Source organism: Achroia grisella, unplaced genomic scaffold (genome assembly GCF_030625045.1).
Source record: "Achroia grisella isolate CSIRO2021 unplaced genomic scaffold, CSIRO_AGI_Agris_v1 utg1186, whole genome shotgun sequence".
NCBI lineage: Eukaryota > Metazoa > Arthropoda > Insecta > Lepidoptera > Pyralidae > Achroia > Achroia grisella.
Window position 1 is genome coordinate 4,582,782 of NW_026712592.1, and position 24,524 is coordinate 4,607,305.

The window sequence follows — 24,524 nt, forward strand, 5'->3', positions numbered from 1 at the left end:
CATTTTTTTATTTAAACTATCACGTATGTACTATTTATATAAAGATAACTATACATATCTTATAACGAACTTTAAAACAAATTATAACATTTTACAAATGGGGAAATTATCTAACGTTTAGTTCGTCATGAACAAAATCGCCCACTTTTCGCATGATGATATTACGAGTGACGCAATGACTAATAAATAAAAATAGACTTCATGATACTCCGCTACATTGGAGGGAGTAATGTCGCGGGTCTGCCTCAACCGGCTACTTATTGCCGTTCAACGTGGTAGAGCCATCATTCAACCTACCAGAGCATGCGCGTTGTGCCGTTTGTAAATTGGGGCACTGGAACAGCGGCCCTGCCACTGCTACCTTGCTGCTAGGTCATCGATGCACATAATGTATATATAGTAACGTTACTATCTAGGTCGCAGGTTTTTGATCCAAATTTCATTGTGAGAGTAGGTATATTGTATTTACATGAATGAATGATATAAAGAAAGGTTTATTGAAATATATAGATACCTTATCAACCATTTATCTGCCTACTTAGGTATATAGGTAGAAAGAATATAAAGTTTATCAAAACGATATTTCGGAACAGGAAGTTAGCATTTGTATCTATCACTAGATGACCAATACAATTAGTTTTAAATTAACCAATACTGATGATTCTTGTATAGAAAGAAGTATAGTATTATTCATTTGTAGTTTCGTTTTTTAAAAAGATGTCATTAGCACTGTCTAAATAGGTGTATTAATTGTTTTATAATGACGTAATAAAATCTTTTATTCTAATTTTCCTCGTAAAACCTTTCTCCTCTTGCCCTTATTATCGCGTATATTTACCATGTCCCTCAAAGGTAATGAGTTCGAATCTGGTGAACACCAGACTATGTCAATTTGTATTTCTAACTGACTCTCCGTTGATGTAAACAACAATTTTAATCCAAATTAATAGACCAATTAGTAACCGGGGTAGGTTATTAGGTAGGATTCGAACATGCCCACCAAATATGAAGTTAAGAGTTACATTGACCGAGGCGCAGTTGACAATGCTTCTGACTATTTTTATTACTGTTTGGCTATAATTACGTATTCTGAAGCGCGTTATTGAAATAATTGATTTTTAACTATATTAAAAAAAATCCATACAGTAATAGAATACCTTTAATATAGACGCAAAAGTATTTCCTTCATAAAACTAAATGGATGAATACATCTTAATGAAATTTGATGTGAAGATAGATTATGTCACGAAGACGCACATAGGCTACGCTGCCTATCTTTTATCTCAATAAATAGACGAAGCCGCTGGTTACAGTTAGTATAGTCACCTAATTAATTGCACAATGTCGTCACATTGTGCAATTAATTAGGTGCATACATCCTGGAAACATTATAATTGCAAAAGTTTGTGTGAATATTGATGTTTATTACTTTCCCGTGAAACTTACTGTATCTATAGATTATAATGAAATTTGTTACACAGAATATTTCATAGATTATTAGTATGTAAGTATTAGTTGTTACTCGTGACGTCATTTGATTTTGAGACAAAGGAACCTATTTACGTCCTCATGATATAATGTATATATTCGTCTTGCATTTCGATCTGTTCAAGTCTTATTGAGTCGTGAAAAGGTAACGAACAGATAGACATCTTTTCGTATTACTATGTAACTTTATCTAATCTGTGATAGGTACCTATTACCAGCTACTTTAACTGCTTTTATTTGAGACTACCATCAAATATGCTCGCATGGAAATTTAGTTTTATTTTTATTACTTTTATCCTAAAATAAAAATAGCATAAGTTGCTCCTTCGAGAACATTAGCTATCTGCGAGTGAGTCCCGTCAAAAGAGATCCAGCCGTTTCAGAGATTAGCAAGAAGAAACGGAGACAATCATACATTTTAAATATTTTTTTACGTAAGAATCGTTTCTTTTCAAACTCGTTTAATGGAAAGCTATTAGTAGATATTAAATTATTGTAAAAGTAATTGTAGGGGTTTTGTTTCTGTTTTCTATAGATCTTGGACGGCTGAATAAAATTTTCTTAAATTAGAAAACAATACATTATCCGGTAATAGTATGGAAGTATGAATAAAGATAATAAAATAAAAAACCACGAAGCATAAAAATTGTTATATAATTTAAAACATATTTTAGAATACAAAAATAACAATTACGTTATAATTAACATACTTAAATCTAGACAATATGTAATACATATACATTGCTTATTACTGAATTCACCTTCTATTTTTAATTACTAGTTAATTTTCCGTTTTTATACTTACATATAGCGCTTAAACTACTTTTACCTACTTTATTTATTATACGATATCACATTGTGACTTAGTATGATTGACAAACCTTACCAATAACATTAATTGATAGGCCTATTGTACCACAATACAAGTGTGTTCGACGTTTTAAATGATTTTAAACGATGTTTTAAATGTTGATTTACAATACGGAGTATTTGAATTTGTTAGGCTTATTTTTATACGAATAAATTAATAACATTAGGGACACAAAATCCCATGATTATCGTAATCATATAATACTATATAAGTATATACCATGTACATAGATACTTTGGTAGCAACCTATAAAAAGATCAAAATATACTATTTTTTTGTTCGCCATATGCACTCTTATCTCAATAAAAAGACAGCATCATTGTTTATAAAATACGCTACATAAAGAAAACAAATTATTCAGTTATTAAAGATTATTGCGGCGTAGGTGTCCGCGTTAGTCATTTGTATTGATAAGAATTATGAGACAATCCACGCACGTAAGTAATTTCATGTAGTAAATAGAATATTATAATTACATGCATCTTTTTTTGCTTTCGTGTTTTGTATAGAACCCGTGGCAAATTAATAGCCTGCTTCACTATGTAATTCGTAAGTTCGTAGTATCCAAATAATGAATTTATAGAAAAAACGAAAACTTCAATTATGGAACTATTTTATTACGATCTCACTTATGTGTCTGTCATATAATGCACGAGCCATGAATAAAATCGTGAACATCTTCGATATCGAAGGCAATTATTAAAACACCCCAACGATTGTTTCTTATTTATTTTTGGTTGATATACCCCACCCTCTTTAGGCATCCCAGGCTGAACGTGGTAATACGTTACGGTACATGTTAACGAGACAAAGCGGTCTAATTACAAAATATTATATTGATGGTTACACAAAATAAAAAAATAACATCAATTCATGGAAGACATATTTCATCTATCATTAAAACAACATTAATTATTTTCATAATGATAATATAAATATAATAAAATTTTCATTAGTATAAGAAATAAAAAAGTGATGAGTAATTAAATTAATAAATAATAATTCAGAAACAGATTATATCATAATATTCATAGGAGATAAGTTTCTATATAATATTATTCAACAACTATATAGAAATAGTAAAAACTGTGTTGCCTAATAAAAATAAACAAAAAAAAACTTGTAATTTCAATGTAAATACAGTTAGTACTTTTCTTTTTCGTAATGTAAATTATAATTACGTATAATAAAATTTTAGTATATACAACAGAAAATTTAATTACAAAACGAAAACAGTGTAATTAATAACATCAAGCGATAACGTTGTTTTAAAGATTTCAGTCAATGTCAGTAAGATCCTCCCATTTAATAATTTTCTATATATTCACCCACAATGATGTATATAGTTACTATGTAGGGAACAGAGAACCGTAGATGAAGCTGCCACATCAATCGTTACATACATTTTAATAATTCGTGTCAAGCATAATGTGATAGATAGTCCGATTTTTCACAGGAAGTTTTAATACTTATGTTTTAAAGTTTCCTAAACTTTTTTAATATCTAAATAATATAATAATACAAAAAATATTAACAAATTATTACGTAGCGTGGTCAATAAAATACATAATAAACTACTTAAAATAATTTACATAACACTACATTGTTGAATCTAAAAAAAATAAAAAACATACATTACTTGAAATATAACTAAATAATTACAACCATAATATTAGATTTCATTTGTCCACTAATAAAAGAGCACACCAAAAAGTTACGAGTGATGTATCACATTATCATCTTAATGTAATCTTGTTGTCGTATCACTATAAACGTATATGTTTCTTTTAATTTACGTTCATTTACAAAATAATGTTATTTGCACAAAGCGGATCTTTAATAGCAAGCGTACACCAACATTTAGCATTGTATAAGTTTGTATATTATTTTTGTACTTGCATTCGCATTGCATTATAAACAATGATATTATTTATAAATAACATTGAATTACCTTTATTTTACTTATTAAATTAGTATTGAGCAGTCGTGTCACATCATATAAATACTATAGAATACTACGCCTCTCATTAATATTTGGAATGTACGACCGGCGTATCTTGTGATAACAAATACACTAATTTTATAAGTTAAATTTATTTAAATAGTAGAAATTATTATTATTATATAAAAAGGCAAGAGCTCTAAGATACATGAAAGCGGCACAAAACAAGCCAAAGAGTATATTAAAATTTACAAAATTAATACAATTTGGAAATTATTAGAGTTTATATTTACAGAGTGTTTCATATTATTTAATTACAAATGGATAGTTACATTGTATACAGTAATCCCCCTATAACACGGGCATTCCCCCATATAACGCGGGGATTTCACACATTATATTTCGGTACTAATTGTTCATGTTGATTATGTTGATTTGTTTTGTACAGTTCATAATTAGTTTTTAAGTTCATATGCATAAGTTTAGTTTTGATTTGATTTTAACAAGAAGTATATATTTCGTTCTCTATATAGTTTATTCTAAATATTCGATTTAAACTCAGTCCCAGCCAGAAAAACAAAACGTGAATAATTTATACACATACGCAAAGCTTTATACCAGGTGGTAAAAATCGTTATAAGGGAAAACTCCTGTAACGTGGAACCAATCTACCGTGTTATAGAGGGGGGATTATTGTATATGCAACATATTGACTTAAATTAAAATTAGACCTTACAAACGTTAGTACGCTCTATTTCAAAAGACCTTTAGTAAACGCCTGGGCGTCCTCCGCTCGTTATCGTCGACAGTAAGCAGAGCGTTGAAAGAGAGGTAGAGAGCGATTGCCGATGCCGCATGCCATACGTCATGGGAATCATAGAACTGTAGTATGGTGCACTCCGCGTTGTGACGGCGGGACTGCGCCGGGGTTTGCTGCAGATTGGAGTATGAAATTAATAAACTAATAATAAACTAGCTGTGCCCGCAGTTTCACCCAAGTGAAATTTATCGCTGTGTGTTATGCTGATGTATAAGCTATAGTATTGTAAAGTTACATTAAAATCGGTTCACTAGTTTTAGTATGAAAGGCTAACAAATGTACATCCACACATGAAAACTCACTTGCGCGTATATAATATTGAGAGTAAGATTAAATGAATTAGTTAATGATTTGTTATTATTTTCTTTAATTCCGGTATCATTTAAACAAATGTAATAACAACCAATTAAATAAAATGGACTTACGCAAAATAAAATTTAATGCATTAAAATATTTGATAACATAATGAATCAAGGATATATCGCAAATCATATCACTCGTCTTGTAAATGTAAATAACTTTTAAACTATTAGTAATATACATATTTACAATAAACATCTAAACTACAAATAATAACATAACAAATGTATATAACAATTATAGAAACAAAAACATTTACCATTCTCTGCTAATCCTAGCGTAACCCAAAATAGCAAACGGCAGCTAAGAATTGTAAAAATACATTATTAAAAAAATGTCAAGGATAAATCAGAAAGCACCGGACTATCTGACTTTGCTAAGTTAGGTAAACGTTGAGGTACAGGTCTTGATATAGTCTCTTGTAAATTTACTAATACTAATCATATGTTATAACTAGGTGTTGAGATGGATGTGTGGTGTGATACCAATGGATAAGATAAAAAAACTAATATATTAGAGGAAGTATGAAAGTGTCGCGGGTGTCGGCGTGGTTACAGAGTAATCGTCTGTCGTGGTATGGGCATGTAATGCGTAGGAACGAAGGTAATATTTTAAAGAAGGTATTACATATGAATGTGGATGGTTATATGGGCAGAGGAAGGCCAAAAAAGAGATGGATGAACTGCGTGAAAGACATGGTAAGAAAGGGAGTAAGTAACGAGATGACTGCGAAAAGGGATGAATATAAAAACATAAACGCTGACTCCAAATAAATGTGATAAGGATGAAGCAGATGATGATGATATAACTAGGCGTATTGTATAACGTATACGAAAAATAAACTAAGCAGTAACTAGGAACAAGAAAGTATGACAAAATAACAACTAGTAACAACACTCACCGACCACTTGGTTTTGCCATTAAGAAATAGTTTCAATGCAAAGATCCAAGTTCCAATGGCACCTGCCAGGTATAGCCAGCAGTAGATTGGCACCCTTTCACGGTTCACCAACTTCATCACGATATAGAACATTATGTATACAAAGGTGTTTGCCATGAGAACGGCAAGGAGATGGGGAGCGATGTCTTTTTTGGGTTCGACAATACTGGAGGAACAAAAACACATTATTACAATTATGTACATTAATGGCAATATACATGTAATTATATTAGAGAAAACCATAAAAAATCTTTTACTAAACCAATTTGCGTTGTTGATTAGCTATAAAATACATTTTTGAGTTTCCAATCAAAAATAATAATCTCAGGATAATTTACACAGCGCCATTTAGACCCAAGTTAAGCTAGTTATGGCTTGTTTTATGGGCACTAAATAATTGACACAAATACATACATATATTTTTTAAAAGTAAATACACAGTCATTTTTAATAAATAATATTTTATACATAGAAAACACCCAGACTGATACAAACAATCATACTCATGAATACGAATCTTTGTGCCGTGCGAGAAATCAAACCCGCGACCATCGAAAGTAAGGCGGTGTGCTAAACCGCTAGGCCGTAAAAGGTGAAAGAAATGGAATCATTCATATGATTCAACGGAGTCATTCAGTTCAAAACTTTATGAAAAGTGTTAATTTTACATTTGAAAACCTACTTTTTAAATAGCGATTCTGCTGAGACCTTTCTTATTTGGACCGTACTTTTAATTAAGAGGGGTGAGGTCACTTACTCAATTGATTAAAACCAACAGTTCGGGTGAAGTGTTTGGCGCTTCGCACGGTGTGCTTATACCGTTACAGTCTCTGTTGCTGTGTGGCTGCCAGCTTTAGCAGGCCTTCTTAGTTGCGCCTCGGACGAGTAGACCAGGTTGGGGAATACCACCAGGAGAGCCCGGTGTTGCTAGCTACGACTACTCACCCGTATATCGCCAGTGCCCAGTTGACCGCATTGGCGATGGCCAGCAGAATGGCTCTCACGGTGTTGTCGGGCCTTAACGCGCGGCGTAATCCGTGAGTCCGCAGCGAAGTGACAGCGCGAGAGAGCACAGCACATTCTGCATGTAAAAAAATTTGAATACTGTCTTTATTACTAGCAATAACAATAATAACTCAGGACAATTCACACAATAACTAGACTATAGAAATACTTAAGTGTATTTTTGTTTTGTAAATACATAACATACTTAAAAAACACCCAAACCAATACAAACTAACATATTATACTCATAAATACAAACGTTTATATCGTGCGAAGAATCAAGCATTGGAAATAAAATGACGTCCTATATGCTTGACCACCGACGTCAAATGAGCTAGTAATGTACATTAGACTTGAATAAGAAACGTACCAACACGAAACCGTCCCACGTAATATATCTTAAGCGTGAGTATAAGACAAGTGAACAGGTGTAGCACCGTGAATATCACCCAGAAATATATGCTGGCGTACAAGATCTCGACCAGACCTGCAAACAAATGAAGAGACTGTTAATGTTTAAAAAATGTATATAATATCAGATAGTAAATTAATTTAATAAATCGTATTTTAGTGTACTTTCGTATTTTAATTAAATCATATTTTATGAAAACCACAAGCGCGAAACTACCCTAATAATATAATGGTTAATGTAACAAACGTCTAAATATATTTTTCATTATAGGTTGTTTTACTTAAAAAAAAAACGATTAACGAGTTTTATACAACAAAAACATGGACATCACGTGATAATGTAAGGGCCGTGATAGCACTCATGTGTTGCCATACCGGAGGACTACGGTGTCATGTCTCGTATCTTGTAATTTCACTACCTTACCTTGCCCCTCAATTTAAACACATCCTACATTGCAAGCTGCTTGACGACTTGAATAAGCGAGACAGATGTAGCCACCCATACGACTTTTTAGAAAGTCTACCTCGATCAATAGTTTACATTCTTAAATGTGTGTATTATAAATATTTTCATTTATTTATTAATTGTGTAAATAAAAACAAATAAAGTAAGTGCGTTATTCATATTTATTTACGGAATTACGAATAACGTTACAGATTCCATACAATTATTTAATCTACTAATACGATTTGATTTGGAGATTGGCAAAACTTATTTTTAGTTCGACTGGAGACTGGAGACATCCCTTTTTTGAAGCAAGTTCTCTATTGGACTAATTAATATCTTCATATCCCGAAATATTATCAGTGTATCATTTTATAATACATTATCTTTTTTATATTGCTTAAATCAATCAATATTATATTAAACACGAAGAACAAGATGTTTATAATAATTATGGGATGTGTTCTTGTTGTAACATCTTGTTCTTAAAATGTGTGAGTTAACTGAGAAAAAATCTGTAAAATACTTACCGATTATTATAAGGACCGCGAGCATAATGAAAGTGGCGTGGGCAGTGGCGTTAACGTCGGGATGTCGGTTTTGGTACAGCTTCACCATACATAATACTGCCATCACGTACATGAACGACGAATCTGTTATATTAGACAAAGGATTAAGTATCTTACTCAGGGATGATGTAACTTTTTATTAATATGAGAGACTAAGCCCAGTACTATCGATTATTAATAGTGATTTATATTTTTACAATCATAAAATTAAAAACATTCTTCCTGAATACAAATATGATATACATTATTTATTAATCTAATGATTAAATTTAAAATGCGGATAACTCACGAATTATTATTTGTATAATTCAGAACAGATTAGCACGGGGTGGATTGTGGGGTTTTATGGAACACATATTTTTATTATTTCTCATATAAGTTCATGATTTTCACTACCTACTTCTTAAAGAAAACTGGCGTGAATTTAGCTTCCTGTCTTTTAAATGAAAAGCATTTTAGGATCGAATTCTAGTCGCAGAAATGACCTCAAATGTACAAATATCCATACTTCGTAACTTAACTACTACGAGGCAGTTTGATACGTTAAGATTTTTATTTATTTTCATTATAATCTTTTTAATCTCGATACACTTAATCCAGCGCCTTTCACACACAGTCACTTAAAATCCCCGACTTATCAAACCCTCGTATTATCATTAATTTTCTCATTCCCACTACATCTCAACACCCTCAGTTCCTTTCTTTACTCCTACACACGTATTCAAGCATACAACCTCGTATCCACAATCATATGTTTAATGTTAATGGCCATAAGAATTAAAACAATTTTTACACATAGTACATACCGAACTGAAAGTTCATCTTGTTAGGACAAAGGTGGTAGCAAGCTGACAGTACACCCTCCATCACTAGCACCAGCCCCATGGAGTAAAACAAACCATGGTGCTGTGGGATCCCCTTATCCTATAAGTTATTAGTACGTAAATGTGATATACAATATATAGATTACCGGCAAATAATTTAAAACTATCATGCTACAGTACACTCTTGAACAGTATTGATGACAATTCTTTTTGATAATATTAATATAACTCATCGGGTCCTTAATAAGGCATTTACCTCTCCTAAACCTTTCCACTAGGCTGCTCTAAGATTCGAGCTAACTCACTCTATTTTACATTATTCATTTATTTCGGATATTCATCTATATTATGTTAGTAAACAACTTATAAACTTTGTCAGTGAATTATAATATATATGTATATATATATCCTTGTTGTTTGACTTCATATATCTATTTCCACGTCTAGATGCACTGGGTCCGCAGCAGTGCAATATTATTACTAATAAGTTATAGTGACAGGGTACAAAAACTCTACATTATTGTTTCTGATTCTAATGCATTGTAATTTTGCGTACAAATGTGTGTCCCTACGCTTCTTATGGTCTTTCTTCAAATAATTTATATAGTTATCGGCAAGATTTCTTAATTCTTAAAAACCATAACAATTTATAATTAATTAGTTTTTATCAAAGTCAGTCTCAACCAAGCTATATTTTATAATGCTAGATAGATGCTACTAAAATGGCAAAGATCGCATAGAGGTCTTGTCTAGTATCGAGTACTACGCTAGACAGAAAGCTCGTGAGTTCAAATATGGTTAAATAAAGAAAATAAATTCTGACTGACTCTTCGGTGCTGGTTAAATCGATAACAAAACACCAAATTAATCCGAGTGACGGCGCCCCATACCAAATTGGATTTAAACAAACTAATTCGGGTTTTGCTGACTTACTGGTCACGTGGTTTTATAGTTCATATATTATATTTATTTTCCTATGAATAATTTTGTAATATTTTTGTGTAAAGAACATTTACTCTAAATAAAACAAATACTGAAGAATAATGTAACTACTGACTAGGCAGTATGGGCAATGCTCTTCGCCTGTCCAAATTGGACGAATTTTAACTAAAAAACAACAACTAAAACAGATAAGAATTTTTGACAAACAATAACAGTGGGCATGTCAAGTCATGTTAACGAGCAGAGTATATTAAGTCTATATACATTGAAACTTATAAAAAAAAGTTTACCAGCTCTTGGGGTTTAGAGGCTCTGACTTTGACTTGTATCACAAACACCAAGCCCAGTACCACATAACTAATATTGCTGTACACGTGGTTGAAATCCGACATCATGCCCAGTGGATGCGCGCATAAGAAATTGTAGTAACATAAGTCTTGATTCCCGGTTTGAAACACCATCTATCAAAATTAAAAAAACATTAAATTAAATAAAATAAAATATTATGTAGGACATTTTAGCCACCTATTAACGTCAAGTTTTTTGTACTAATATTTTTCTCCTACCGTCCATTTAGTGCTAGTTACAGTATACAGATTGAAGAGGAGAACTGGCAAAAACTCAACTGAATTTCTATTATTTTAAAAGCCAGTTTGCTTATATTAGGTACTTATATAGGTGTCTACGTCTAACAATAAATGAAAATCCCGTGCAACAATACAACTATTGCCATACACGTTTGTCATTTAAGTAATCGTTTAATGAGTGGTAGGCTTTGCTCAACCAATATGATTTAACTGATGTTTTAAACATAATCAACACATTTATACCAGAGTTGCCAACCGTCCTGTTCCTAGGATATGTCTTAGTTTTTGTAGTGTCCAGGTACCTAGTTATTAAGCAGAGTCCTGGGGTTTTATTTTTTTTATTTGGTGCGCATTTACATTCACTTTCAACAGTTATAAATTTTATTCAAATACTTTTATTTATTAAAAGAGAATGATTATTTTAATGACTTGAATTTCATTACATATTAATTTAACCATTGCAACTCTGTTACTCCATCATGTTTTTAAACTGAATTGTCCTGATAAAATAACTCCAATACTTGGATTTATAAATTTGATGTTAGCAACCCCTAATCGTATAGATTAATATTGTAGAGATGTAAAATTTTTGAAATTGGATGTTGGGGTTAATCTGTGATCAAAAGATCCGATTTTTTAAATTATTTTATTGTTCGGTAGCGTATTAATCGACGAAATAAATATGCTATATAATAACACGCAACGACCAACAGGTTCGGAACTGCAATAAAAAACTGTTGCAAAAACGCCGAAAATGTGATGCAGACAAAGTCCGTGCTACAAATATATGTATGTGCCGATGTGCTATATTTATGAACTTAATGGCAAAGTGAAATCCTGAAACTGTTCTTATCTGATGAAAAGAGGTAACGACTATGTACATAAACACCTCTATTATCAGAGAGACAGTAAACTTTGTACAAAGTCCCATCCTATCTACGGTGTATTCACCTTTCCATAGCCATTCAAACTATAGTATTGAACTTATTTATTTAGTACTTAAACAACGATATAAGAATAAACTTGGATGAATAATACCTGTTGGTAAGTGTACAAGAGCTGCACTACAGGCAAAACGTAGAAGACCGCTACGGTAAGAGCGCTCATGCAGTACCTGTCATGATACAGAAACAGAAATTGTAAATTGTATTGAATCGTAAAGTATGTTGGACTCTTTGCTCTTGATTAGCGTCTTATTTGGGCTGTTGTACGTGCCCATGTAAAATGTTACTTAGCTATAGTAAGTTCGAATCTAAGCAGAGCTTGTGTTATGGGTACTAGACAATTTATATAAATACTTAAACACTTTTTTTTAAATACATATATAATATACATAGAAAACACCTAAACCAATAAAAATCATACTAATGAATACAAATGTTTGCGGCGTGCGAGGAATAGAACCCGTGACCACCAAAGAATATACATATACTTAGCATCGTGACCAAGTAGTTTATATCACGACTTCTATCCAAAAGGTCGTGATTTCAAATCTGAAAGACATATACCTATATTTATTAGTGACCCTTTGGGGATGGCTAATACTATAAGCAATCTAAATTAATCCACCGCCACTTTGAATTCAAATATACACAGAGAAATGGGATTATGTTCAAAAAGTTGCTGTCATTATCGTTACAATAATTATAATTGGAAAGTAAATGGATTTGGAATATGTTTTTTAAATATCCTCCGATGTAATGTAATCGCAATAGCAATTCATTCAACACATACAGGATTAATCAGAAAGGTAGTATCAGTCATGAAAAAAAACAACATTTTCCAAGAAATACTAAAATAATTTTTAAATTTTTAATACTAAACCCCGATCACATGGCATAGTTGCTCTATTTAATCCTTACTAAATTTGGTACGCAGATAGTCTAAACCCGAGGAAGGACAATTTTAATAAAATGAAGTGGTTAAACGGGGAGATGAAGGTTGTATAGAAGTATCGTCATTTTTAAAGCTAGAAACATGAAGCTTCATGTCATATTTGTTTATATTTAATCAGCAGCCTATTTTTACATGACATTCAAAGTTAGTAAAAATATTACCTTTAAATGGGTAAAATAATATAGAGGATGAAAGTTTGTATGGAAATTGGTCAGCTTTGAAGCTAGAATAATAAGACTTTTTTTGCTTTTGGGGTTAGATTATTAAATATTATTCTTTATTTGGTCAAGGTCACTATTCCACGCGGACGTAGATGCGGGCACAGCTAGGACACTATAATTGTGTTGGTATAGCTTTTCCTACTAACCCTGTTACATCAAAATTCATCCTTCACTGGTGCCCGCAAACGTGAACCGTTAGCGCAGCCGCACACATAATTCTATTTGTCACTCAAAAGACAGTTATGTTACTCGTAAATGGCGAAAAATGGCGCCATCTAATCTCTTTCAATCGGAATTAATTAACAAAACACGGGTATGCTTATTGATTGGCGGTACAGAAGTTGTAAATACTACTAGGATAATGATCACCTGTTTGAACGGCGCTCATAGGTACTTGGGTGTGCTGTACTGAGGTCAGCGACTGTCAGCGACCATGTGGGAATTAACCCATCGTCTATTGTACGTTCTCTTGATTCTGTAAATGTAAATAACAACATAAAAAAAAGAAGGGAAGCAAAGGTATTTCAGTTTACAATTACAATTACTTTTTTTATTTTCAATTAAACAGCATAGACAATAGTTTTTTAGAAGTCGGCGTGTGTACCTCTGTACCTCACTCATTTCTGCCGCCAAGCAGCTTGCTTTTTATGATGTGTTCCGGTTGAAGGGTTGGAGATGGTTGTGAAATTACTGGGTACGGAGACATAATATGATATCTTGGTACTCTGGAATGGCAGCGGTTAAAGTGATGATGTCCGTGTAATGTCAAAATGTTAATGTTGACGGTTACCACTTACCATCAGGTAGACCGTCAGCTTATATACCATTCTTATTATTTGGGGTACACTCCCTAATAAGTCAGCGTTCTGTACAGACGTCTGTGTTTACGTCTTAACATCTTATGTATATATTTTTTTATTCTGAAGACATAAAAAATGCGACAACCTTCGTCAGGTGTTTCTTCGACATGTGGACGCTGCTCATTGGAAGTAGACGGCACCGGTTCATATTCTATTATCCTCTCCTCAACTGCAATGATAACAACATGTAAAAACTCAAAGTATGTGTCCATAATACAAAACAAAACCACGAGACACCCAGGCTACACACCGGGCTAAGAATTCAAAGGAAACCTATAATTATGTGTAGCGCCAAAATGTATGGTTACTTAATTTATATTCTTTCATTTAATTCTATAGCTATGTATGACTCAATAACGGGTATTACTGTATTCCATTTACAATTGCAATCTATTCTATTAGATCGAACTATACGAAAAAAGTACACGAAGAATATGGCACCTGAAAATAAGTGTGGATTAAGTCCTGGGTGGATGATTATATTCGAATAATAAGGGAATATGTATACGTAGTAACATATACACATATGGCATAAAATTAGTTGGGTAGTATTTTAAACAAATTACTTTTTCAATGTCTATACTTATTTGTATTGAGTCACCTCGCGACGCTGAGTAACCATAGAGCATGCAATAACGCATGCATTGAAATCGTTCCAATAACAGCGCATGCCGTATGCGCATCTTGATCCAGAACTCATGGGTTGACTTTCAACATTTCATAATATATTTCAATTGATAAAATGAGATAAAATAAAACATTGAATTGAAAAATTAACCAATTGAGCACATCAAACGATTTAGTCACTTGTGTAAAATTTTGTAATAGATTTTTTAATAAGGGGTCATCCTTATTAAAAAATCTATTACTTTTTCAAAAAAAACTTCGAATAACTCAATTAAATGCGCATTAGTGTAGACTTATGGTTTCATTCAAAAATAGTGTTAAATAATACCTGTATAACTCGATGTATAGTTCGGCAATACGAGGAGCACAGTGAGTAGTGCCACAAGGGCGAACAACGCTAACGGAACCAGCACGCCCACCACGTACTCCTTGTACGATATGGTTGCAATGACACGGAACCTATACATTTGAATATTGTTATTGAGTATAAAATAATGATTAAATTTTCCCCTGCGTTACATTTCAATATAAAATATAGCCTATGTGTTATTGTGATGCATACGCTATATTAATGTAAAGAGTAACAAACATTCATATTCATAAACTTACGCGTTTATATTATTACAACCGGTGCCGGCGGTTTCAACCGCGTTAAATTTCAATAAGAAATATAGCCTGTGTTATTGTCATGCATAAGCTATATGTATATATACTGTGAAGTTTCATCAAAATCCGTTAAGTAGTACTTGCGTGAAAGAGTAACAAACATCCATACTTACAAACATTCGCGTTTATAATATTACATTAAGATTAAGATATAAATGTTCATTCATCAAGTTAACATTCAGATAACGGTAAGCGTTGTGCAAAAGCTAATTTTTACCTGAAGTCCTTGGTTCTGTTCCCAAGGTTCGGTGGCAGAAGCGAACCTGTGCATGCCTTGTCATTCTCATTCACAATGAATACCACGTAGAAACCCGCCGGAAACATCGATTGCTACAAATACATCAATGATTTTCATTATAACTTATGACATATTATCCATACTAATAATACAAATGGCTGAATGGATCTAATATTGTATAAACTTATATACCTATTATTTAAAAATGAAGCAATGTCTTGGGGACTAACTGGTGACCATATACTAAACATTGCCTATTACATGCATGTTGTCTTAAACTTGTAAGAGTACAGTTGAAATTGACAATAATCTGTAGTTCAGGGTCTTTCAAATATAACATACATCTATTATACAAACAGATTTATACCCATGACCCAGACCCAGACCTGGCGAATGCCCATAATAAAATATACTCACAGTAAGCGTAATCCCGCCCTTGCTGGTCATAGTCAAATGGTACCCTTGATAGGATATATTATCTTCTGTATCGAAAACTGGACACTGAAAAGTATAACGGAATTATTAATCAGTTACTAAGGACCACACGACGTGGTTCTATTATAACATTTACTAGAATTTATATCAACCGAGTTTTAAAATGATGTTGGGGTCGCGAAAGGCAATTCTAACTTCTAATAACTACTAACATATTGTTGTTTTTAATTGAGGATGATAATAATAATAACCAAAGGACTAGTCACGCAGCGCTATATAGTACCAAGCTACCTAGATCTCGAGTTATGTATACCTAACAAACAACTTATGAATTAAATAAATGTATTATTTTTGTTTTATACATATAAAACACCCATACACAGTCATACTTATAAATACAAATGTTTGTATCGTCTTAGGAATTGAACCCGCAGCAATAACACAGAAACTATCAGTTTTCGCCTCTTCCACAATAAATGTATGTATGTAGTTAAAGAAGATAAAGTTATCAAATTGTGTGAGTCAACCGGTAATGTATCGGAGCACACTGAATAATAGGCGTTATAAATCCGTACTTCCCCGAACAATATTCACTATTACAAAGAGGTTTTGTATGTATGATTATTCGGTGTAAATTAATACCGGTTCTCCTGATCCGATTTTAAAATTCATGTTAGTAAGGAATATTATTCCCGAGTGTTATAGGCTATATAACATCACGCTATGACCAATAGAAGCGGAGCAGTAACTGCTGCGTAAATGGTTAAAGTTAGGGAAAACAAATGTATGACGAACTTGTTCTATTAAATTTAATATATTAAATCTATAGGTAATATTTAAAAATCCTAAAAAAAGGCCGATACTGTCTGTCGGCCTAATGACTTTTTTTTAGGCTTAAGGGGGTCTTCCTATGTGATGGGTTGAAAAAATCGATTTTTTTTTTTCATAAATTGCTCCCTTAACATGTCTAGAATACGGTAGTAAAGCGATTTTAGAAAATTCGAAGTCGTTTTAAAGATACAGCAGGTAAAAGAAAGAGCGGTTCGGAGCGGTGAGTTGGCAGTTAGAGACCGGGCCTATTGTGTACCGTCGGCTTTATACCTGGCCTGTTTTTATTAATATATTTGTTTATACAAGTTTAGACACGTTTCTACAGACTTAAAAAGGATAAAACCAATAAAGGAATAGGAGGAAAAGGAGCAGGTAAACTTACCGAAGTTATCCAAGAAATTACAAAATTCTACGGATTAGCAATTCGACGCCATCCAGATTCGCTTGAAGATATGAGAAAGGAAGTTTGGGCAACGTACTATCACAAATGTTCTTCTGATGAAAACCCTCAGCATCAATTTTGTCCAGAAGGCGAAGACAGTTGGTGTAAACCAATTTCATCACGATAAACCACCTCTAATTCCGCAAGTCCAAGAAGCTATCAAACCGGTTTTCGAAGATTTATCGAAAGACGAATTATTAATTCGTTGTTTAGGAGCAGAGACACAAAACAATAACGAATCTTTGAATTCTTTGATTTGGACTTTCGCTCCTAAACATCTTCATTCTGGTCCCAAAGTTGTTGAAATTGCTAGCTACTTAGCAGTTATTATCTTTAATGAAGGTTTTCAAGGTATTTTAAAAGTTATGTCGATTATGGGATGCCCTGTTGGTCGTGAAGCCCAAGCGTATGTTGAGAAACGGGATGAAAAGCGCATCTTACGCTCTGAGCGGCGCGTAAGTGATGTCGTTAAACAAGCCAGGATTGACTCAAGAGCTGAACAATCTGCTTTAAAAGAGAAATATATATATTTCACGAGGAAGAGGAAGGTACTCTATGGACCAGGCATCGCCGATTGAGAGTAAGTTGATATTTTAATAGTTTTTAACGGACTTGAAACTTTAAACGCGTTTTTCTCAAAACTGTGTTTTTCAAACTTTCCTCCATTGTATCTCAGAAACGGCTGGACCGAATTACTTTAAATTTACTCAATATATGTAAACGCATGGAATGAACTATTATCAATCGAAAATTTCCAAAACTTCGATTTTTTTATAGCAAAAAACAAAAAAAAAAAACGCCTAATTTGCAACTTTTATTTCAAATGTCTATCAAAAATCCAATTTTTTTTATATTCATTTGATTATAGATCATTCCGTGCTTTTAAGCCTACAAATTAAAAGCGTTTTTTTTTTTTTTTCAGATAAGCCGCGTAAGCCGGAATTGTCTAGGAAGTGGGAGCTCTTTTTTTTTCGAAAACGGGGGTGTTCAGAGCGCTGTAACTCTAGTTTCTATTGAATATTTTTAGTATATATTTTATATTTATATCCAAATATGTGTTAATAAATGATAAAAAACTTGAAGCTCTAAATATTTACTGGTCGTAGAAAAAAAATCCTAAAATATCCCTAAAAAACAGGCCGTCACATAGGAAGACCCCCTTAACTCACTATAAGTTTGTTATAGTAATTAAATATCTTCTGATCTAATGCATTATTTGTGAATGTGTTTATATAAACATGATATTAATCATTATCGAAATAAATAAGTAATTTATTATAAGTATTGATTTTTCAACAAAATTGTCCTACATTACATCATTTGATTTCAACGAACACTTTACAGGATATCTTACTTTTAATAAAAGAAGAACCTGAATATTGGGCCCGTGCGAAGCCGGGGATAATCGTCTATATAACACAAGGCGTTAGAATGTATCGCACATACGAATGTCTTTTTTAATACGATGTGTTAAAGGAAATTAAATTTAAAGCCTTGATTGACTGATCGTGTAGTTCTTCACTTATTTCATAGAACATGCTATCGCCCATTCGGGGAAGTTTATACTTGTAATGTGTAGGACTAATAATACTTATTAATTCGCGCGCAACTTAGGTATTTCATTCGAGGTAAATCATATAATATAGCTACTTACAGAATTGTTTTGTATGGAGACGGTAGCACAAATATCACTGTTGTTAGATTCTATCATAAGAATCACACTCTTTGGTATTGAGTAGTTGAATCTGGTTAAGAATAATACAAAATCACTTAAAACATTATATAAGAGTGTCGTCATCTATTTAACAAATAGTTATCGCTATAAATTTTTCTTTCATTTATTATACATACTTCCAATTCATCCCATTAACTTACTCTTATATTATATTGAACATTTATTATTTAAATAAATTATTAAATTTAAAAATCACGAATGTAATTTCTATTTTTCGAATAATGGCAATTAAAATCAGCGCTGTAGTGACACGCTGCAGCACCAGGTGAGTGAAGGCCCTTTTAGCTGGCTTGGCGCAATATTAGTTTTTAAGTTCTTCTATATTTTCCACACAAATAATTTTTTGACGTTTAAACTTCACGCAAGAAAAATCATCAAGCTTGACAAAATAATACTTAAATAATAGAGGACGGAGTATTTTCGTATATAAGGCAATTGGGCTATATTAGGTGTTTAGATCCTGTAGCACTGCAACTTTTACACTGTCAAGTAAAATCTACTGAATGGTTTCGAATGAAATTTGCTACACAGGTTAGAGCACATCCTAAATTACTTGGATATTGTTAATTCCAATTTGCGCGGAATACAGCCTTTTATAATTATTGTTAGTTAACGAATACATTCCTGAAAATCGGTATTACTTAACCAACTACTTTTTTAGTACATCAATGAAGAGTACATAAATATGACTTACCTAGGAAAGTACTCGTCCAATGTACCATTATTATGTTCAGTCTGTGTAGGCGGCGAGCTGTCAAATGAGAAATAGTAGTACTTGGGACTGCTCGGGTTCGCCTTCAAATCTGTCCACTTTCAAATTTTATATTATTAAGAAACATAACCACAATTTTATACTTACTAAAAAATGTTAAGAATGAGAGTAGAAATATATATATATATATATATATATCAAATAAAGAAATGGTATTATTAATATACAAGTCGTTGAATATGTATTATAAAAAATAAGATATTTTTGGCTGTTTGTATTTTGTGAGTTCATACACAGATTTTCAAAAATCGAGAATTAGAAGTTTTGATTTCCCACGAAAATCTTACCCTATATTCTTATATAGCGTAATATTTTCGTGGGTTCAATACATTTTTGTATAAATCAATGATAATTATCAGTTAGTTATTTCTATGGCCTTGAGTAAATAGGATATTAAAGTGTATAAAAGGTTGGAATATCGCGAATTGGATTGTAAAGGGAAAAGAATGATTACTGTTCTTTTACTCAACTTATTATACTTAATTCTTACACCCTCCATATCTCGTATAGCGCCTACTCTCCGGTTCCTAGACGTTTTCTTATTTGTGGGATTGTCAAAAAAATATAAGGCCAATACAGTAAGACCCTGCTTAATGCTATTTCGTTTAGCGTAGATTCGATTTAGCGCTCCTTTATTCAAACCCGGGGATTCCCTGAAATGTTGCACAAAGCTAGGTTTTCAAATATGTATATAACGGAAAGACGTCCAGGAAATAGTTCAAGAAACAGCAACTAGTCTTTCTAATATTGAGCTCAAGGAATTGAATGAGTAAGAAGAAAACGAAAATATTGATAGTAGTGTGTTTCCGAAGAACAAAAAGAACTTTCGATGACGTTTGAAATAAGGTATATATACTTATAAACCAATATATCGCAAATGATTTAAGTTTTGACAGAAGTTCAAAAGCAAAACAGGGTGTTATAGATGCTTTATCCACTTATGAAAAACTTCAAACAGAACCTAAAAGGAAAACGCGAACTACAATATATTCCTTCTTGACAAAAAGTGAGAAAATTGAAAACACAGAATATAATTAAGTATCTAAGTGACATCTAGTGGATCTAAGTTACAATTATTTATTTTTGTAAATATATTCGTTTATATTGTTTTTAATTTTGTAATAAACATATGTTTGTATTTATTTTATTAAAAAAAACATAAGTAAGTAAAATATAAGTATTAAATTTAATGTCTAACTAATTTTCTATCCATCTTCCCTTAATTCCATTATTTACATGTTACGATAGCCTGTTTCGTTTAGCGCTGAAACTGTTTGGAAACTATAGCTCTCATTAAGCGGGGTCTTAGGGGAGAAAGGGGATTGTTAATAATGTGACATAATGACTCCATTGCTAACAAACTACCATGTCGGGTGACCTCCACGCAGTAGTCCCTGGATACCAGCCGATCGCGATAAATTGGCTAGGAATTTGTCACGATGGGCTAACTGACCTGACCTCATGCTCTTCTTATCATCCTCCACTGGTGCCCCGCCAGCGTAAACAGTTAGTGCAGGCTAGTGCACCATTCCATTATCATCAATAAAAAAGAGGGGTCTTACTGCACATAATAATAATACGAATAATTATTTTGATAAAATATACTATTGATTTAAATATTAGACAACTAGATTATAAACAGAACAAAATAAAATTGAGCTGAACAACGATTAAAAATAATGTACCTTATCAAGTTTTATGTAGAAATTCTTAACCCGGTGCACCTTGATGTCCAGAGAAACATCAGTGGGTTTGAATGTTGTCACTTGCAATTGTGGCCGATTTACAGTTGTAATGTCTGTGGAAAATAGTGAAATCAATGTTTCCTTTGCCCATATCATTTGAAAACGGCGAGATATGTTTACATTATTCAGTCAACCCGGTAATTAATTTAGTATATATAAATTCTTACTACATTCTCTTATATAGATTAAAATTCACATTTTAAATGTCTATTTTTATTTAATAACTAATACTCTAAAAATATTATAATTTCTTCAGTTACTTAACCGTAATGATCTTTATGATTTTCATTCCTGTCTATCACATTCACTTGTCATACTACTGTTATATATTAAATCAAATAATTATATTAATAAATTACTTAATACGGCTATGAGCTAAAACTCTAAAATGACTTGAACACTTTAATTTTTGTATCTTGTTTGCTGAGATGATTTAGCAAAAAAAAACTTTTGTACGAAAATCGCTACTTCGGATTATATTTAAGTTTCATAGGCCTATGAAATTTAAATGGGAACCTAAAGGAAACGATATACAAATACATAATATCTTATTAAATTGTTAATTTTAAAGATTCATTTACTTCATTCCATTTACTGCGCTTTGTCTCAGTTTAAAGACTTCAATAAAAATTCTCTTTAATTTATATATATATATATATGTAGGCGAGTGTTTAAAAAAAAATTAAGTACAATTAAGTCCGTTTCAGTTTTAAGGTTTCACATAGAAACGGTGTTAGTTATCTAATTTTTCACCTGATAAAATGATTCAACGTGGTTTTGTGTATATTTTTTCTTATTATTTTAAATATCACATTAATTGTAAATTAATTTATTAACAAAATAATAGATGGCGTTGTATAAATGCATTTTTTTCTAATTTCATTATTTATCAACAATAGACAATGTCTACACATATTACGCAGAATTCAACGGTTTAGCCATTATTGTTATTATTTGTTTATGATTTTATTGAGCTTCCTCTAATGAATAAATTAATAGAGACGTTCATTATAGTTGATAATATAATTCTATTACGAATCACTGAGATTACAGAAAACAGTATGTGATACTTTTTATACTGTTTTCTGCGATTTATCATAATAATCAGATACATTATTATTAGGCTTGCAACGAATAGTGTATTCGGCAGTATACCGAATAGTAAATTATTATGTATAATATGTTTGATTTGATAAAATAATTATATACTGATTCTTATATTACAGACCAAATAAGTTGTAAATTTATAATTCTACATACATTATGTGTGTTGTATACTAGTACTTCCATAAAATAATGAATCGTGTTAAGCACATTCTTATAATTACTAATATTTTTTTAGGGCACATACAAGCGATTGAGATCAACTCAATACTGGTGTAAATCAAATGTATTAAAAAAACACTAAAGCGTGAGTCAGAATCGCACAGAAAGTTCGATTAATACCGCCTATTGAAGCATCGGCACAGAATCAATAAACGTTACACACATTGCTATCAGTCATTATCTTTAGTTAATTTAGCGATAAATGTATGTAGATACAGTATACAAGTAATACGTAGTAGGTATACAATGTCTCCAGGTGACTTGACTGCTTAAATTTTATCGAATACGTACAGAAAATCTTCAACAAAAATAATTATACTACTAGATAAACTAAATTTATTTTGTTTTACGAATATTTAAAAAAATCTAAGATATACAAATATAAAAAAATCGAACGGTCACTACGCCATGGCTGTCACAACATATTATTGACAAATGTATGTATGTATAATAACACTAATAATAATGTAAATAAAACAAAGTCCGGTTAAATAGTCTACACACCCTGATAAGAATTCGATTCCGATTTCACAACACAAATGACGACAACGTTGTCTAGACGTTAATTGTTCCTAATGATGTGCCTTATTTAGTCAAATTGTTAGAAGCGATCTAGTGATTGACTCCGATTGTTGGGTTTAGCTAAACTGGTATAACTAAATAATGACTGAATTTATTTACATCATCTTTGACTTGTCTCGATCTACTCTCCGTCTTAAATAACAGAATGACTATAAATACATCACATAAAATAGAAAAACAACAAAATTATTTTTCGTATACATTTTATATGCCTTAATTGATATTTCAAAAACTGAATTATGTAACGTAATCAAACAGTATGTAGATCACCAGCTCAGCTAGGAATTATCGATAGTAACAGAACATATGTTTATTATTATTTAATTAATAATAACTTGCACTCACTAGAGCCAGCGTCATGAGGGCACAGTGTCCTCCCCATATCAGTGAAGATCATTGAGGTGTGAGGTGTTGATACAACCAATGGCATCTCCCATGACAATATACCTAACAAACAGAAACATATTATGTTTTATCATTCCCAACTTTTTATTACTGTTCAGAATAAATTCCGGCATTAAGCTAAATACAGTAAATAATAAATAATAAAAACAAAGCATTTCTTTAATGACTCACAGTTAATTTTTCCTATGAACATAATAACTAATAAAAGTATGTAACAATTTTTAGTCTTTTTTTATTACTGTAATATATTTCTTTTTTGACTTATTCAACTCTCATGACATGACATTATGTCAACTACATTTTTTATACCACATAATATTATGGCAACCTTCCAGTTCCAGTTAATAAACAAATAAATTAAGCAAACATGTTATTATACTGAATACTATGCAGGCATAGTAACAGATGCAGATTGTAGGAAATAAATCTCACCTTTCTGCTGAACAGCTGTTATGAAGACAGGGTATGTAGTATTCATTGAAGAGTTACTATATACATGAACACGTGTAGGGAACCCATGCCAGTTGTCATTGTCCTAA

General features: G+C 31.9%; 1 protein-coding gene across 2 annotated transcripts; it reads right to left on the reverse strand.

Moving 5' to 3' along the window:
* Nucleotides 1-2,125: 2,125 nt before the first annotated feature.
* On the reverse strand, nt 2,126-24,524 carry LOC131854480 (SID1 transmembrane family member 1-like). 2 transcript variants are annotated; one of them, XM_059205604.1, is made up of 18 exons: nt 24,418-24,524; nt 23,926-24,027; nt 21,613-21,725; nt 19,850-19,965; nt 19,075-19,165; nt 16,130-16,213; nt 15,692-15,804; nt 15,137-15,267; nt 14,267-14,350; nt 13,691-13,796; nt 12,243-12,318; nt 10,908-11,078; nt 9,658-9,775; nt 8,813-8,935; nt 7,797-7,913; nt 7,367-7,502; nt 6,383-6,587; nt 2,126-5,234 (listed from the first exon to the last, which is right to left on the reverse strand). In XM_059205604.1, exons 1-18 carry the CDS (start codon nt 24,461-24,463, stop codon nt 5,058-5,060), a joined length of 2,109 nt encoding a protein of 702 aa, XP_059061587.1. In that variant the 5' UTR covers nt 24,464-24,524; the 3' UTR covers nt 2,126-5,057. The 2 variants fall into 2 exon arrangements, with proteins under 2 accessions (XP_059061587.1, XP_059061588.1); XM_059205605.1 differs by lacking the exon at nt 6,383-6,587.

What these genes read in the sequence shown, in the direction of transcription:
- LOC131854480 (XM_059205604.1), bottom strand. Translation starts at nt 24,463, where the DNA reads ATGAATACTACATACCCTGTCTTCATAACAGCTGTTCAGCAGAAAG. An exon ending in TCTCCATACAAAACAATTCT is followed by an intron (nt 16,214 to 19,074) that starts GTAAGTAGCTAT and finishes TATACTTTTCAG; the next exon opens with TGTCCAGTTTTCGATACAGA. An exon ending in CAAGATGAACTTTCAGTTCG is followed by an intron (nt 8,936 to 9,657) that starts GTATGTACTATG and finishes CTAATATAACAG; the next exon opens with ATTCGTCGTTCATGTACGTG.